Genomic DNA, 18739 nt, shown 5'->3' on the forward strand with positions numbered 1-18739 from the left:
TTGAGAGCTTTTACAGCCTTGCTTTCTTCTGTCAAATTAATTCTATTACGGAATGAAAGTCACTAAAATGCTCCCTGGCTACCACACTTATCTCATGTTATACTGTTGGTATCTATGGTGATAGCTGCCTTCCTGGAGCAAGTCTTCTATCTAAACTCTTTTAGGCATATGAGGGGAGAGCAAAGGTTTCTCCTGAGAGTTCTGCTTTTTAAAAGTAATTAGCCTAAAATAGTCCACATGCCAAAGACACACATTTTGGGGCGGCAAATTTTACCGCCCTACAGTCTATTTGTTCTTTTAGAATAAATGTATTGAGAAGAAAGATTATATCCTTGGATGTTTCCTTGCAGGAAAAATGAAGTCAAAATTTGAGTACAATAGAACAGCCATTACTGAGTTCATCCTGCTGGGCTTAGTGGAGACACCAGACCTGCGGCCAGTTGTCTTTGTAGTCTTCCTCCTTTCCTACCTGCTCACAGTTGGGGGCAACCGCAGCATCCTGGCCGCCATCTTGGTGGAGCCCAAACTCCACACCCCCATGTACTTCTTCCTGGGGAACCTATCGGTGCTGGACATTGGGTGCATCACAGTCACTATTCCCTCAATGTTGGCTCGTCTCCTGTCCCACAAGCGTACTGTTCCCTATGGAGCCTGCCTCACACAGCTTTTCTTCTTTCACCTTCTCGTTGGGGTGGACTGCTTCCTTTTGACAGCCATGGCCTATGACCGATTCCTGGCCATCTGCCAGCCCCTCACCTACAGCACCCGAATGAGCCAGACAGTCCAGAGGATATTGGTGGCTGTGTCCTGGGCTTTAGCCTTCACTAATGCACTGACCCACACAGTAGCCATATCCACCCTGAACTTCTGTGGTCCCAATGTGATCAATCACTTCTACTGTGACCTCCCACAGCTCTTCCAGCTCTCCTGCTCCAGCACCCAACTCAATGAGTTGCTGCTCTTTGCTGTGGGTTTCATAATGGCAGGTACTCCCCTGGCTCTCATCGTCACCTCCTATGCCCATGTGACAGCTGCAGTCCTACGAATCCGTTCTGCTGAGGGCAGGAAGAAAGCCTTCTCCACATGTGGCTCTCATCTCACTGTGGTTGCCATATTCTACGGTTCAGGTATATTTAATTACATGCGACTGGGTTCAGCCAAGCTTTCAGACAAGGATAAAGCTTTTGGAATTTTTAACACCGTCATCAACCCCATGCTGAATCCAATCATCTACAGCCTCAGGAACCCTGACGTGCAGGGTGCCCTCTGGAGAGTGCTCATGGGGAGGCGGCCACTGGCTTGACAAGGTCCTGAGGTCTGGAGTGTCACTCCCTCCTTTTCCCTTTCTGGACTAAAGAAGAAATCCTCTAGAGCCAGTAACTAAGACTAACGGTCCAGAGTTGCTTCTGTCTCCCTGCACAGGAGGTTTTTTTTGTTTGTTTGTTTTAATTAGGGATAAGAGTTATTGTTTCCCAAAGAAACCATGTGCAATTTATAGTCAATAGGTGTGTGGGCCCTGCCAAGGCCAACCCCTTTGACAAATTACAACTTCAGACAATGTGTGCTCCTTTCTCTGGGTAGAAGCAGAATCTCAGAGCCTCCACTAGTACAGGTTCATGTCTCACAGGGAATGACTCTTTGGTTGATTATAGCCTGGCTTCCCCAAAATATCCAAAGCCTTCCCCACTGGGGCGCCTGAGTGGCTCAGTTGGTTGGGTGTCCATCTTGGCTCAGGTCATGATCTCTCAGTTTGTGGGTTCAAGCCCCACGTTGGGCTCTGTGCTGACAGCTCAGAGCCTGGAACCTGCTTCGGATTCTGCGTCTCCCTCGCTCTCTGCCCCTCCCCCACTTGGGCTCTGTCTCTCAAAAATAAATACATGTAAAAAAAATTTTTTTTAAAAAGAAGCCTTCCCACCACACCCTGCATCCATTAGTAGGTCATGTGATTCCCTCAAGTTCAGCTATGGATGGTCTGGTTTTAAAACATGGACCTAGAGATCAGATTCATTTTATTTCACCTATCAGATTTCTACAAACCAAAACAGCAACTTTCTTTTCCTATCACATGAAGATATCATGGGATATAGAGGGGACAGAGAGGAAGCTGTATGGGCATATATTTTCTAGTACCTCTGGAAAGCATGATTCATGTGTGCAAATTTTTAAAACTCCACTAATAAATATGGTAAACCTTATAATACAAATTTAATGTTCCTCGTCTGTTTTTCCTGATATATTTCAAATCATTTGAAAAGATAATCTTTTGTAATGAAAATATTATTTACGCATGAAAAACCCCAAAATACTCCATATGAACTTTCTCTCTAAATCCTCTCAGTCCCAAAATCTTCCAGCTGAGATCATCCATATCTGTAAATAAAGCCATATAGTGATGCTCCCCTAAACGTCCCTTCTCGGTAGGAGAACAGTCTCTAACCTAGAATGTTCTCTCATCTTGCATGCTACATCCTAAGCTTTCATCCAATCAGTATTTGGCTTTATTTTCCTTCTAGTCTCCCTTTGAGATGAATCGCCTATTGTGGGCATCTCTACTCTGTGGAAGTGAAAGGATTGAAAGGACTGGGTAAGACAGAGATGAAGAGAAAGAACATGAGGGAGGGAAGCAAAACAAGACTGGAAGTGAAGAGTTTGCAAGAAAATGAAGAAGAAAGAGGGACACGGGGAGAAATAGGACAGAACTGCAAACAAATGGGCTGAGAGTGAAGGCTCGGGGCACTGGAGAGGACTGAATGGGGTACACAGAGAGTGGAGACAAGAAAGAGAAATAGGATAAGATACCTTGAGATGGTTAAAAGGTCAGAGGAAAGAAGGGGGGAAACAAAACTAGTGGGTCAGCGAGGAAAGAGTTGGGCTTCTGTACAGGGCTGCTTCCTGTTCTATATTGTCCAGCAATAACCAGTTTATGCGACCCTCACACCATCATTGTGGTGTGTCTTTTCTACCGTGAATAAAGCAATTTTCAGATTTCACTGAAAGTGCTAAAAAGTGTCCAAGGGACACATTTTCAGTTTCTCTTACAAGAAAGTGTTCTGAGAATGTTAGGGAGGTTTATCAGATGACAAAAGAGATGAAAAGAAGTTCTGGGTATTTTGTCCACCTCAAATGTCACCAGAGTCTATGACTAACCAACCACCTTATCAACTCACTCTCTGCCTTTTGGGTCACGCTAGCCAAGACCGTCAAAAGACACGGGGGGGGGGGGGGGGGGGGGGGGGGGGCGGGGAGGAAGATCGCTCTTTCCTGATCCTTTGTTAGCCATCAGATAAACTTCAAGAATGCAAATGGAGCTTCCTCCAAGGGTCGAGGAAACTGTCCAGGAAGATCTACAACATGGACTTCACTTCATCACTTCCTCTCATCGGCAATGTTCTCAACCTTGAATAAGTTCTCAACCTTGTCTGGGCCTGTACTTGACAGGCACAAGGTAACCATCAAGGTTCTTCCATTTGTAATCCCTTCTGATTCTACTAGTTTTAATGAACAAAAAGACTGTGTCACTCTGTTTACCCTGAAGAGTTACCACATCTTCCTACTACCATTTTTCCTACCCACCAGCATCTAACCCTGCTGCACGATGGAGCTTATTTACTTCCAAAACTCCTTGTGCCTCTAGCCTTTCTTATATATGAACACTCATCTCAAGGCTCACGGGATGGTTTCATGTGTAATCACTGGAGTAAAATGGATCAACTTGTTCAGCATCATAAGTGATGACTCAGGCACTGATTCCGGGCGTGCTGTCTACTCTCCAGAATCATAGGGTTTTATTACCGATCTGGGAGATTCCCTTTTCTTTGGAATTTGCCTGTTTTTTTTTTTATTCCAAGTTATTATTCCAATGTATGTTTCCATACAATGTATTATTCCATACATGTAATACATCATATCATAAAGGTTCAAACAATACAGAATATCATTGCTGCTCTTTTATACCATTCCTTCAGTAATCCAATTTTTAAAAAAGAACTAAGTGGTGGTAGCTGGTATTTGGCTTTCCACACAAATGAACACACGCTCACACTTGCATGCACGTCAACATGTGCAAGCAACAACACCATACTGCTTTGTAATATGCTTTCCCTCCTCTCTGTATTATTACAATTTTTTTTACATATCAACCTACAAATCAACTTTATCCATTTTGAAGGCTTCATGATATTCCATTTTATGTATAAACTACAATCTATTTAACACATCCCTATTGATTTCATTTATTTCCTATTTTTGGCAGTTGTTAATAACACTGGAGTTAACATTCTCATTTGTATATGTGTTCATATAACTGAAATTATTTCACTGGTTATATTCATAAAAGGTGTGTTTGTGTGTGTGTGTGTGTGTGTGTGTGTGTGTGTGTGTGTTGGACCAAGGTTGTAGGGCAACCAGCTTTAGTTGGTTGATTGGCAGTTTATGAGAATGTTTCTTACCTCACTTGCTCTTACTGAGTGTTGTAAGTAGAATTTTTTTATCTTTGATAATTAGATTAAATATTGCATTGTTTTTAAATTAGAATTTCTTTATGAGTGTGATTCAATTGATTTTTATGTATTTATTTCTAATTTATTTAGATTTATGCTTTCAAAATTGCCAGTTCATATTTTTTGCCCCGTGGGGTAGTTTATCTTTATTTTAATGATCGGTGGCAACATTTCACATTTTAGGGTAGTATCTCTTTACCGTCTGTGTTGCAAAGATATTCCCTAATTTTCTTTACCGTCTGTGTTGCAAAGATATTCCCTAATTTCCCACTTGTCTTTTACTTTGTTTAGGCTTCTTTTGCTCAAATGAAGTCTGATATTTTTGTGAAGTTTATCATGCTTTTTTGGTCATGCTTAGAAAATAATGACTTTTCCATCTAAATGTTGGTTAAATACTTATCAGTGACGTTTTTCTAGTACATTTACATTTGCTTTAATTTTTTTAAACGTTTATCATTTCTTTTTGAGAGAGAGAGAGAGTGTGTGAGTGGGAGAGAGACACAGAGAGAGAGACACGGAATCCTAAAGGCCTCCAGGCTCCAAGCTGTTAGCACAGAGCCCGACATGGGGCTCGAACTGACAAATTGCAGGGTCGTGACCTGAGCCAAAGTTCACATGATTGCCTATTTACAATTATTTTTAAGTCAAATATTTAAAATACACACAATTTATTTTTGTGTATGTTCTAACTTTTCCCCTAGTGGATCAAAGTTGTCCAGATCCCATAAAATGTAAGCTTGCTTGTATATGGTGCACATGATAATATATATGGTTTATGTATAATATGTGTAATGTAATACAAATATAAACACAAATATATAACAGCAGCCAGCGAAATGAGAGAAGAGGAGATCCCCACTCGATTCCCCCCTCAGCAACAAAATTTTGGACAGAAAAATTGTGGGGGCTCTGGGCTTTAGGTAAGAGACTGTGAGACCCTGGTGGAACCCAAGACTAAGAAGGTATATTTGGAGAAGGACATGCGCCCAGGTGGCTGTCATGCTGACAGTAGTCCTGGCTACAACCTAGAAGCAGCTCTGTCCCCCTGTGAACTCAGCTTGGCCCCGTTTGGCATTGGTCCCGTCACTGGCAACATCTGCCGAGAGACCCAGCAGAAGTCATACCCACCTGTGCCCTGGTTAACAGCCCCGCCAACCTTGACCCTGGCTGTGGATGCTGAAGCAGCTCCAGCCCTCTCGGCTGCCAGTCCCGCTCAGCCGGGGACAATGCAGGCTCATATATGCCTCTCAGACCCTCAAGCCCCGGTCCAACTGCAGACGCTGAAAAGGCCCTAGAACTTGGCTTCTGCACCTCACAGTCATGGGCCAGGAATACTCCCGCTCGTCCAACGACCCACCAGGAGACACATGCTACTGTGCCTCCAGAGGTTGCCCCACAGACCTCAGTCCAACTGCAGATTAAAGTGGCCTGGGAACACTTGTGCTCACAAGGACCTGGAGGAAGACACACTCCCAGAGACAGGCATGCCAACCTATCTTTGAAGAGTCCCCATAACCAACATCTAGCTTCAAAGAGACATCTTGGCACTTTACTAGGACCAGCTTCAGCCATCCTGCCAGGATTTTAAATCTGGAATCCTGAAAAGTGCTCCCTCGTCAATGAACTCTCGCTATTCAGCCTCACATTCCACCCACCCCTTTGGTCCTCATGATCCACCCCCATATCTCTCCTTTGTCAACAAGAGGAGCTTCCAGTTCCTGCTGGGTTGCACTGGTGAGTGTATTCGTTTCTTATGGCTGCTGCCACCTAATACCACACACTTGGTGACTCAGAACAACAGGAGTTTATTCTCTCATGGCTCCAGAGGCCAAAGGTACAAAATGAGTCCTACAGGGCTAACTTCAAATGGCAGCAGAGAAAGTTTGCTCCACAGGCTGCAGGGGAGAACGCATTCCGAGTCTCTCCCAGATGCCAGTGGCTGCTGGCCTTCCTTGCCCTGTGGTTCCCTCATTCCCTCTCCACTTCCAGCCTCGCATTGCCTTCTCTTCTGTAGTCATCCCTCTGCCTCTGTCTCCTAAGTACTCCTGTGATAACATTTAGGGCCCACTTGGATGGTCCAGGATCATCTTCCCAGATGAAGACCCTTAGTAATCACATCTCCAAAGGGTTGATTTCAGGGCTTAGGACCTGAATATCCAGGGGGCCCTGTTTCAACCTAGTGTCAGATTCTTTTCAGTGAGTGAATTATTTCTCTGGCACCACGAGTGGGATCGGCCTTTCTCAGAATATGCTGAGACGTAATCCCAATTGTTCTGGAGGCATGGAGGAGACCTGGGAAAAGTTCTTGAGGAAGACAAGAATCATCTTGTAGACATCTGCTTCCTATGAGGTATTTGTGTGGCCGTCACACACAAGGAAGTTGATCTCCACCAGCAAAGGGGAAGGGATAGTCTGGCCAAGTGACTGCGGGAGAGCCTGGGGGGTTGCAATTCTCATGAGCAACCTCTCAAACTTCCCCATCCCCAGACTCAGGGTCTCACTCCTTCCTTAGCCGGGCCCTGGATTTAGCACAGGAGACTCCCCTAAGCTGCACATTCAGCCTCCCGTGTGGATCTGCCACCCTTACAATTAGGTCCGATGCCTGATTTTCAGAGCTCTCTCCTTGTGGCTGCCGAAGAGTAATGCCTCATGAGATGTGCCAAGGAGGTTTTCAGGCTTTCGTGACATACCCTGAATTGATTGTTGGCTCCCCTGGGCTTTGCGTTGTTTTTTCAGGCTTCTGGGAAAGTTAACAGAAGCGACCCACCCTTAATTCTTAAAATTCCGCAATTCTTATACTTTCCATGGCTATCGTATTAATGTGCTGGTGCTAAAACGTGACCCAGTGTTTCACCTTTCACCTGTACCTCATCCCAACATACCACAGCTGAGTCTCAGTGATGAAACTACGGTTATCACCAAGCCCACTTTCCCCCCAGCAGTGGCGAATGGTCCAGGTGCAGAATTCCATCTGGAGGATCCGCTTCCTAGGGCCTCTCCCAGTACCAGCTGTCTCAGTCAGGCTCCCCCCCAGAGCAGAGCCTGAGACAAGATGCGTGTGTGGCTTAACTGGGAAATCATCCCAGGGAGCAGGAATCCCGGGGAGGAAGACAGGGGTTAAGAGGAGAGTGAGATGAATGAAGAAGAGATGTCCCTGACCAAGGGACCAAAGTCTCTGCCACAGATGTCCAGCAGAGACTTGATTGAGCATGAGAATATGGAATGCTTCCCACAATCGTCTGAGGAATGGTTGCTGGGGTGTCTACCCACTGGCTCCCCTTTCCTATTGTCAAGGTGCTCTCTGCACTCTGGGCACTCATGCTCAGACCTAGCGAGTACCCAGCCCCGCCGCCAAAATTCATGGCATCAAAGGATCCCAAGGAAGAGGCTACCCTCTGTCGGCCTGCCACAAGCAAAAGCCTGAGGGGAACTGTCCGACCCAGCTGCAGATGAAATGAGAAGAAAGGCTGGGGGAGAGGTGAGGCAGACATCTGATGTGTCTGCCACAAGGTGCTTCCTAGAGGTGTTGTGAGGAATGACAGGGACCCAGGCGCAAAAAGTACGCAACATATTACCATGTGCCTAACAAATACCCACAAACGGTATCAGCTGATATGCTGATGTGTTGCCAAACTTCTATCATCAGCTTAGCGAATCTTACGTGATTTAATCTGCAAGCGATGCTCTATGGTAGAGGATATGCCCATTTCACAGACAAGGACACTGAGGATCAAAAGGGTACAGCAGCTTGTCCAAAGTCAACCACCGGATGCCAGAAAACAGGTCTGTCCACAGTGCATTTCCTACTGCAGAAGGCTCCTCTGGTGGGAGAAGACAGAGACCCTCTCTTGGGAAAGGAGTGTTGAGTAAGTAGTGGTGGCTATAGGTGTCAGAGGAACGCCCTCCTTAACCCTCCTGCATCTTCTGTTTACTAGTCTGCCGCCTTCACCAGGGCTCTCAATCTCTCAGAGCCCGGCCTAGATAGTCATATTGGCAGACAGCTCCCCAGGAGGCCTCCTAGCCCAATATAGCTCTTCGATCCCCATTTCCAGAGACACTGCTGGGTGCCTAAGACACAGTCCCAGGGGCTCCCACTAACAAGGCCCTGAGGGGGAAAAACACCACATTTCTGAGGACTCATGAGGAAACTGGGTGTGAAGAAAGCTTCTCCTTCCTGCCTCTCGTTTGGGGCTCCTTCCTCATCCCAGGCCCAAGACAAGTCTGGAAATTAGTTTATCTCTGCTCAATGGCTCCGCTCGGGGTTGACATCTGAGAAATACACCCCTCCCTTAGCAAACCTATATGTAGTCCCGTTTATACCGCTAGTTTCCTGGGTGACTTGAGAATGTGAACAAGTCCTGGGACCTCAGTGACCCTACCATTAAATGGAATTTATATCACCGTCTCTAACTACTTGCTATAAAGCTATGGCTAGAGACAAAGCCCTTGTTCATCTTTTTAAAAGAAAATTTGAATACCAGAAGATGTGAGGCACGGTTGCTATATTTAGGAAGGGCTTGTGTTGTTTACAAAACAACTTGTCTTTCTCCCCATGTGTCTACTCCCTCTTTGGCGGGATGACACTGTAAGGATAATGCTAGGATACAGAAAATATCAGCTTGTTTCCTTGATTGGTTATATCTAGTTCCTTACCTCCTTTCTGGCGGATACGTGGGGCTACATAACTCCTCATCTCCTTTCCTGAAGAGCCTCCCTTGTGTCTACGCCCATGCCTAGGTGAGTGTACTCAGGGGTTCTTTCTCTGCTCTTCCAAAGCAGTGATGGGGCCTCTGTTGCTGCCATCAGCTCAAATCTGACTTTTCATGAGGTACAATTGCTGCCTCTGAAAAAGAAACTGTTTTATGGGAAGATCTGAGGCTACGACCCAAAGATCCTGGCTCCTTTTCTGGACCCCTTCGCCCATACCCCCATCTCTTGGAAGCCCGTTCTCTGTTACTCTTAGGAGAGCGTAGGAGAGCGGGATTCACTGAGTCTGATTCACTGCCTACGACCCATTGCATCGGGCAGCCTTAAACCTTCACTCCAGTCCCAGGTCCTGCTGAGCCTTTCCATCAAAAGGAACATGGAGGTATTCTTTGGAGTTCCAGAGCAGGGAGCTGTAATAGCTCAGGAGGGAGAACCTGGGACTCGCGACAATGCTTTGAGAATGCTAAATGCCTCTACACCTCCCGTAATTCATCCTAATCCACAAAAGTCTAGCCTGAGTTCCAATATGTCCCGAAAATCTTCCATGACAACTCTAGGTCACGCTGATGCTCTCTTTCTCTGCAATCCTATGAATGCTTGAGCCATCTATTTATCTATTTAATAAACACTGAGTACCTACTATATATAAAGCAGTATGATAAGTATTAATATTGTTAAACTGAATGAAACCTGCTTGTGGTCCTCATGTCATTTACAGAGAAGTAGGGGAGATACACTTTATAGAGAAATGACTTAGCTAAAAGATACATGGTAATAAATTCCATGAGATCATGTGTAGTGAGAGCTTAGGAGAGAGAGACAGAGAGACAGTGGTGCTTTTGACAGTGGGAACTCCCAGGCAGCCAGCCTTCAGTCTTGAAACACTTGGGATGTAGAGTTGGAAAGGGATCCATTGCAGGCAGAGAAAACTGCATGAGCACGGAGGTAGAAAGTGACACAGTCACAATCTAATGCTTACGTGAAAAAAGGAAAATAGAGAGTAGTTCATTGCTCTTTATGTAGTATATGTACAGAGCTGTGGTCCATCCATTGATTTGTCCTTTGCAAAGCACTGATCAATCATCAATTTCAGAAATTATGAGTGCCTGTGACTGGTCCTCCTTCTCGCCTATCTGGAGATCCTAGAATTTTAAGCATATTTTAGAGATCACTGCATCTAAGTTTTCATTCATGTGAACCCATCACCCTTTCCCCTTCTGTTAGAGTCACTAGACTCCAACCGCTTCCCTCTGATTCCGGTGTATTCTATGCAAGGGAATAACATTACTCTTAGGAAGTTCGAGCTCTGCTCATCCCATCAGCAATAGAGAAATATTGATTTTTTTTTTAACCAGGATCTTTTATAATATCTGAAAAACGTGGCTCAATCTGCTTCTCTAAGTATGTGCCTACTTCCTGAGGATCTCTCCTTAGAGCGAGTGGTCAAACCGCTGTGTCCGAGTCAAGAATAAGTGGAAGGTTGGTGGCCGTGTGATGTAGAACACTAACGGTACCCAGCTGCAGCTGCCCCAGAGGTCATGCTTGCAATTTTGATTTCAGAGGTGAGTAGCAGATACTATAAAAACAATAAATAATTTTAAATTAAGCTGTTATAAAGTCTTAGTTGGCATCAAGAACATCAGCAACTTATTGACCTAGGGATTTTGAATTTATACTTCAGCCCTACGTTCCTCACCTTGGATAAATATACTCGGTTCAACTATCTGATGTCTGCAATCACGGGGCTGAGTCTTGCTATCTTTGTTTGAGCTTTGTTTCTAGAAGCTCTGAAGCCAAGATTTTCAAATGCTTTCTGGTTTCTCTGGAAATAGCATTAATTTTTCTATTGTAAGATCTGCTTATTGGTTTTGACTGATGCCCCAGAGTAAAATGGAGAAATCCATCATAATCTCACTGTCTGTTTTTATCTTAATTCATTTTCCCAATGCCCCAACTATTTCAACCCTTTCAACCAGGAGAGGATGGAAGGGACAAAGTGATGATGGTTTGGGGCATCTCAGCTAAGAGCAGAGGCACTGAGTTGATGGAGGAGGTGAGTGATGAGGTGTAACCTGGGGAGTGGGAATATCATCACCCAGACAGCTGAGAACTTACCTGGGGTTTTTAACATGGGTAGTTTAAAGCATTAATGTTGAATAAATAAATTGGAGTGGACTGATATCTCGCCTCCTGGGACATTTCCTTACAGAAACTCATGGAACCAGAAGTTGGGGTTAACAGGACATCTGTTACTGAGTTCATTCTACTCGGCCTAGTGGAAACAGAACAGCTGCAGTCTGTGGTCTTTGCAGTCTTCCTCTTTGCCTATCTGCTCACAGTTGGGGGCAACCTCAGCATCCTGGCCGCCATCTTGGTGGAGCCCAAACTCCACACCCCCATGTACTTCTTCCTGGGGAACCTATCGGTGCTGGACGTTGGGTGCATCACCGTCACTGTTCCCTCAATGTTGGCCCGTCTCCTGTCCCACAAGCGTACCGTTCCCTATAGAGCCTGCCTCACACAGCTTTTCTTCTTTCACCTCCTGGCTGGTATGGACTGCTTCCTATTGACAGTGATGGCCTATGACCGATTCTTGGCCATCTGCCGGCCCCTCACCTACAGCACCCAAATGAGCAAGACAGTCCAGAGGATGTTGGTGGTTGTGTCCTGGGCTTTGGGTTTCACCAATGCATTAAATCACACTCTTACCCTAACCACCCTGAACTTCTGTGGTCCCAATGTGATCAATCACTTCTACTGTGACCTCCCACAGCTCTTCCAGCTCTCCTGCTCCAGCACCCAACTCAATGAGCTGCTGCTCTTCGTAGCAGCAGCCTTCATGGCTGTAACCCCCTTGGTCCTCATCACTGTGTCCTATGCACACGTGGCAGCTGCAGTCCTACAAATCCGTTCAGTGGAAGGCAGAAAGAAGGCCTTTTCCACATGTGGCTCCCACCTCACAGTGGTTTGCCTCTTCTATGGTACTGGTATCTTCAACTACATGCGTCTTGGTTCCGAGGAGTCTTCAGACAAGGATAAAGGGGTTGGGGTCTTTAATACTGTTATCAACCCCATGCTGAACCCTCTCATTTACAGTCTTAGAAATCCTGATGTTCAGGGCGCCCTGTGGCGGGTACTTGTGGGGAAGCAGTCACTGACTTAAGGTTTGACAATGTCCCTTGTCTCCTGCCTTTCCTGGGTTAAGGAAAACTTCCCATGAAGGCAGTAACCTAGAAAACGGCCCATAATCATATCTCTAACTGCCTGAAGATTTGTGTGATGTATGTGTCCCGCAAAGAAATGCTATGTAATTCATTCATTAATTCATACAAGAAATATTTATTAAATTGCTTCTAGGATCCATATGCTTTCCTAGGGAACTGGTGAACAAAATAAACAAGAGTCTCTGCACTTATGCAACTCACGTTTTCATGAAGACAGACAAAATACATAAAATAAATAAGCTTCATATATGGAATATCACACAGCGATAAGGGCTCTAAAGAAAAATAAAGAAGATAGGCAGATATGAAGCTAGGTTCTGCTGAGCAAGTGCCCCAGCTCAATTGCCACCTTGTGTATGGCTGTGCTCACTTTCTGAGTTAGGCTGAGGCCTTGAAAGCCCAGTAGTTCTGGAGAGCAATGGCGTATAAGGAAGGGCTATTTGGATAATAGGTAACCAATTAACCCAAGTAACCAGTAATGTCGCTGTGAAGGTTTTTTTCCCTGGTGGGGACATAAGATTCCATCTAGGTCAGAGTACAGAAAGAGCTTTTAAGCCATGGGCCCAGTGCCAAGATTATCCTATTCTACACTTCACCTTTCACCTCCAAAAAAATCCATTCCTTCTCTTGACTATCACACAAGAACCCAATATAACGTTTAGTGGACAGGTAGGGTCTAGAGAGAGAAATAGCTCACTAAATTAAAACCACTTTAATACACACATGATATATCTCCAGGTCAAAAATCAATGTCCCATCTCCACCCCCTGCCATGTCTTTCTTATTGGATGAATCCCCTGGTTCACAGATATGATAAAGCCTTTGTAAGAATAAGCATTTATACGCCAACCAGGTCCTTCGAGTTTTCAGCAAGGAATGTACAATATAACCCTCTCCTCCAACATCTTATCTTCCCCTCCCAAACCCCCTAGCTCAGAAAATGCCCATAAATGAAGCTTCTGGGAGTGATTCCTCTCTCTAGCTTTATTAGTATGTCAGTACAGCTCCAATCCAGAGAATTTCCTCATCTTGATGTTTATCCAGCCTTCAGCTCATCCATTTCCAATTTGCACCTTTTCTGCAGCCTTCCTTGGAAGGCTACATACCCTGTCCTAGCAATTCTACCATCCCTCCAATGTATCCTTCCTAAATCTGCCCCATGGCTACACCTGGAGCCTGGCTTCCCTGTGATCTCTTCTTGGAGCCATGAAGCTGAGGATGGGCTGAGATGAGGATGGAAGAAAACACAAGAGTGTGGGAGGTAGGACAGGAGTGGGAGTGGATTAATGAAGAGATAATGTGAGGATGCAGGGAGGGATGGGATAAGATGGTGAGCAGAAGGGGTGAGAAGGAAGGACAGAAATTAGGGGAAGGACACAAGAGAATAGGAGATGAGAAAGGATGGGATGATTGGAATGATCAAGCAAGATGCCTCAGGAAGGCTGATGAGCTCAGAGATAAGTATGGAAAAAGTGAAGAATGAATGGGACCGGAGAAGAGAGTAACATTCCTAGTATGGAAACACTTCCCATCAGCATGTGGCCATGTAATAACTAGCACCTTTGATGTTATTGTTGGGTTTCCCCTGCCCCTCGTTCTAACTGGGCAGGGAGAGGGGAGAAGTTGAAGTTTTGCTGAAGGTATAATGATGCAGAATAGTCTCGGTACTCCTCTTCTGCTTCCTCTGACTAGGAGCCAATCCTAGGAGAACAGAGAGTAGGGCTGGCAGGGCTGGCAGGAGAGAAGGAGGGTGGAGGTGTGTGCTCAGGGTTCATTCCCCACAACCCCACTGGCCCACTCAAGTTATCAGCCTTCCTGCCTTTGGGGGCAGTGCCTGCCGGTACAGTCTAAGGAGTACAGCTGAAGTATGTCTGTTTTCTGATATTCTTGGGTCTCCCAACACTTCAGGGTTAAAGAGAACAAGCAAAATTCTTGTGAGTAAAAATCAGGAATGTGGGTTGTAACCACTGCTCTGAGACCTTAGAAATTTCCTTTCTCTGGCTGGACTTGTTCCAACCTATACCTTAAAGAACTGGGACAAGATCATCTCCTCCACAGTTCTTCACATTAAATGACCCTTGATTACAATAGGCTGGGTGAATTTTTTCCTAGGGCTGAACCCAGAAAATATTTTGAGGACATTATCACTATTTCCACCACTCCATCTAACCTGTGAGCCTTTGACATGACCAGTCTTATCTATTACCCATCAAAGGTCCCCAGACCTTGGTAAGACAGCAGAGACAGGACTCTGGTCTTCTCAGCCCTAACTGCAAAATCCAGTGTTCCTTGATGGCTGACACTCTATGACCCTTGAGTAGCAGCATATCTTGCAGGAATGTGGAAACAGGATGCCTACCAAAGGAATGACTCAGCTATGAAGACTGGCAAAGACAGGACCAAACCAGGCTGTGCCAAGATGGACCCTAGAGCTGACCTTTCACTCACTTTCTCCTTCATTATCGTACTAAAAGTCATGCCCAGGGGTGGAGATTTAACTGGCTAATTACACATATGACGCATTAAGAAGCATGACCTTTAAATGCACAGGTGCCAATAAATCCCCACCTCTACATGCTTAAAAGACATCCTTTTCCCACCTGATAGAAAACTTTTTTTCTTCAACTCATGTAACTGCCCCTTCCTTTTCCTCATAAAAGCCCCTTGCTTTCATCCTACAAGCAGGGCTGTTTGGATTTCTACCAGAATCTGTACTCTCTGAATTGTGATTCTTTAATCCCAAATAAGTGCTCATTTGCCTCTCACTGTGGCTCTTTATTTTCAGATTGATAGTCTTTTCCTGTAATGCTTTATGATTTTGCATCTCGCTTTGAGTGAAAAAAAGACTTTTTCCACCTATAGCAGGCAAGCTAAGCTAGTTTACATTGTGCTGACAAACAGCCCCTAAAATCTCGGGGGTTCTCCACAGCAAAGATTCATTTTTTATTTATGCGACCTCAGTTATTTGATAGATCTAAAAAGAGTTGTTGTTTTTTGATTGCTCATCTTTTTTCTTATCTTGAGGATGACTAACGACTTCCAAGTCTGAGTGGAAACCGCAAGTCTACATTTTATTTGATTTGGTAATTGCTTGTAGTGAACATTCATGGTTTTTCTGATTTTTAGTTCTGCCTTTCTATCAGCTCCCAGTTTCCCTCTGGCATCCAGGTGGTTCTTGGGAATGGGTTCCACCCTGTGGCTCCAGAGTGGAGATACTAGCATTTATCACTGGCCTGGCCATAGTGATGATTCTCCGTGGGCATGTGGCCTAAGCTAGTTTAATAAGATTCTTTATGCTAGCATTTCACAACTGTGTTTCCATGACAGAATTAAGCCCTGTGCTTAATTCTGACAATTTTGTCCATTTTCTCAAAATGGACAATTTTTTCAATTCTCCCAAGGCTCCATAGCTAGCAACATCCTAGATGCACAGGACAGAAGTTAACTTACTACATAGAATGCATACCTTAGGTTACTAGAACTCAATTCCTGAGGAACTCTGGTTGAGAAGGACTGCTCTAGATGTGCTCCTGATAAAGAAAATTTGTAACTTTTAATGTTTGTGGGCCCTGTTCCTGGGCTCCCAGGGAAGCTATACTTTTACCAAGATCACAATGACTTCATTCAACTTCAAAGCATGGGCAATCTTTCTGCCCTGAGCACACATTGTACATCTGCTTCATTAGCAAATAACGTAAAAGAAACATTCCACACTAAAGACAAGAGGAAAAATCTCCCTAAGTTCTGTGTCTGTTCCTGCACCTCTGAAGCCTGTGAACTTGCACATACTAAAAGCATAAGATAACGGTTTTAATTTTCTGAAACGTCTTTGGCCATGATGACTGTAACTCTCAATGTAACAAAAAACATATATAACCCTGGATTAAACATTCCTTTTCCAAAGCACACTCTTCTTTGTGAAGATTGTGTATCCTGGGCAGCAGGCTTCACTTGGGCTCCAATAAAACTCTTTTCCTTTTTTTTTTTTTTTAAGAAATTCTAAAAGATTTGTTGATTTTGTGTCAAAACTCTCAGTCAAGCAAAGAAATAAACATCCTTGCCCTTGGAAGTCTGAGAGGCATCAAAGATCTACCAAGTAACCTGAGGGGCCAAAACACAGGAAAGCAAGGAATCCCAGAGAGACGTTGCTGACAATTGCACTGCTTTCCCGACAAACCATTTGCTGATTCCAAGACAGGGGCTGAGAGGCCACAAGCAGAGCTTCCATGGGGCGTCTGGAGCCGGAGAGGCGGAAGGAAAGTGGGGGTAAGACCTGACAAAGGGCAAAGGATGGTACACACTCCAGCTTTTCAATGGGGCTTCCAACATGGTACCTTCTGGAAGTAATACATAATAGGAAATAGGCCAATGAGGAACACAAAGACAAGAGAAATGTGGCTTAAATTCAATCTCCTTACAGCTTGCAGCCCACTGATAGAAACCGGAAACATGCAGAGTGTGACCTTCCCAGGGAACTCATGGCTGCCTTACTTCCTTAACGTTTTTGTTTTATTAAAGACTAAAAGTAGGGGCGCCTCGGCAGCTCAGGCAGTTGAGTGCCCAACTTTGGCTCAGGTCATAATCTCATGGTCCGTGGAGCTCAGAGCCTAGAGCCTGCCTCAGGTTCTGTGTCTCCCTCTCTCTCTGCCCCTCCCTCTTTCTCTTTTTCTCTCTCTCAAAATTAATAAAAATTAAAAAATAATAAAGTAAAGGCTAAAAGTAACCTTATCATAACAGCAGCTAACCCCTCAAGGCCCTAAAAGCCTTGCTTTAAAATTCCTTAGAAACTTACTTTAATCTCTATCCCCCTGCCTCCACAAGATTAAAAATATATTATCAGTCCCTCCTCACAATCTCGGTGCAGCTCTTTCTTCCCATTGGTCCTGTCCCCTGCTAAAATTAAATCACCTTTTTGCACCAAAAACGTCTCAAGAATTCTTTCTTAGCATTTACTCACAAAGCCCACTTCATAATTTCATCAGTACTGAACCTTCTGTATACCCTGTTTTTTCCCTACACATACATACCTGTGATAACGTGTAATTCATAAATTAAGTACAGTAAGAGATTAACAACAATAATAAATAGGACAATTGTAATAAATAATAATAAAATAGGACAATTATAATGATAAACCGCGACAAAAATTATGTGAATGTGGTCTTTCGCTCATAGTATCTTATTGAACTGTACTCTGCCCCCCCCCATGATGTGAGATAATAAAAGCCTACACGATGAAATGAAGTGAGGTGAACGACATAGACATTGTGACCTAGCATTAGGAGACTATTGACCTTTTGAGGTCAGGAGGAGTATCATCTGCTTCGACCGTGGGTACCAGGAACCACAGAAAGCGAAACCACACTTAAGGGGAACTTCTGTATAATCAGAGTTTACGTCCCAGGCCTTTTAACTAGACTGTGGGGAAAATGCCTACAGGTCCTGTGGTACTAATAGCTTCTCACAATCGGCCACAGCTCAAAAGGCCAAAGCAAGCACTCTTAACGCTCAGGATTTTAAATAAAAGATATTTTTATTGGGGTGAAGAGGCAAAGAAGAAAACAGAAGCACCAGCGGCCCCTCCCCCTCCTGCTAAATGTGTCCAAGGCAGATACTCCTATGGTCTGGATGTCATCCCTTCCGGATGATCAAGAAAAAAGTAATTTGTTGTGGACCAGAACTTTGGCTCCTGAGGGACACCATCCTACCAGGCAGGGAGGGAGTGATGCACCCACTGCAGCAGCCTGCTTGTGGCCAGTGCCTGCCTTCCAGTGCCTTCCCCTGGATTGTCAGATGGTCAAAAGGCAGAGAGGCTTTTTTTTTCTCGTGGGCACAGCTTGGCTGACAGTGACAGGTCAGAAGCTGAACTCACCAGGAACCTTGTCCGCTTTTGTAGAACAATGTTGCTAAAGAAGCACAATGTTGCTTTTGCTTTTGCAGGTTGTACTTAAAAGTTCAGGCGCTTCCTCTCCTCCCCAGATCCCACGAGGCCCATAAATACAAACAAAATAGAAACAAGATCTTGTGACCCCTCTTTGTGAAAGTCCAGGTCATTATGACTTTTGGGGAAGGGGATTCGGGAAATATATCAAAGACTCTGAACAATAAAGCATTTGGCCCTGGCAATTCCATTTCACCAATTTCCCCTAAGGAAACAATCAGAGAAGGGAACAAAGAGGTACAGACGAGACACTTACTGCCATGTTGCAAACGAGAGGAGAAATGAAAGCAACTAAATATTGAACAACAGTGTTAAATGAATTCTGCTGTCTTCATTAAATCACCCACTGAAAGGCTGCGTAGGCAGTA

At 44.6% G+C, this 18739-nt stretch overlaps 2 protein-coding genes across 2 annotated transcripts; both read left to right on the top strand.

Annotated features, from left to right (window-relative positions):
• Window positions 1–355: 355 nt before the first annotated feature.
• Window positions 356–1303, top strand: LOC101095929 (olfactory receptor 3A1). The gene has a single exon (XM_003996402.2). It carries the CDS (start codon window positions 356–358, stop codon window positions 1301–1303), a length of 948 nt encoding a protein of 315 aa, XP_003996451.2.
• A 10106-nt stretch (window positions 1304–11409) lies between these two features.
• Window positions 11410–12369, top strand: LOC101082275 (olfactory receptor 3A2). The gene has a single exon (XM_006939962.4). It carries the CDS (start codon window positions 11422–11424, stop codon window positions 12367–12369), a length of 948 nt encoding a protein of 315 aa, XP_006940024.2. The 5' UTR covers window positions 11410–11421.
• The last annotated feature ends 6370 nt before the right edge of the window (window positions 12370–18739 follow it).

This window comes from Felis catus, chromosome E1 (assembly GCF_018350175.1).
Source record: "Felis catus isolate Fca126 chromosome E1, F.catus_Fca126_mat1.0, whole genome shotgun sequence".
NCBI lineage: Eukaryota > Metazoa > Chordata > Mammalia > Carnivora > Felidae > Felis > Felis catus.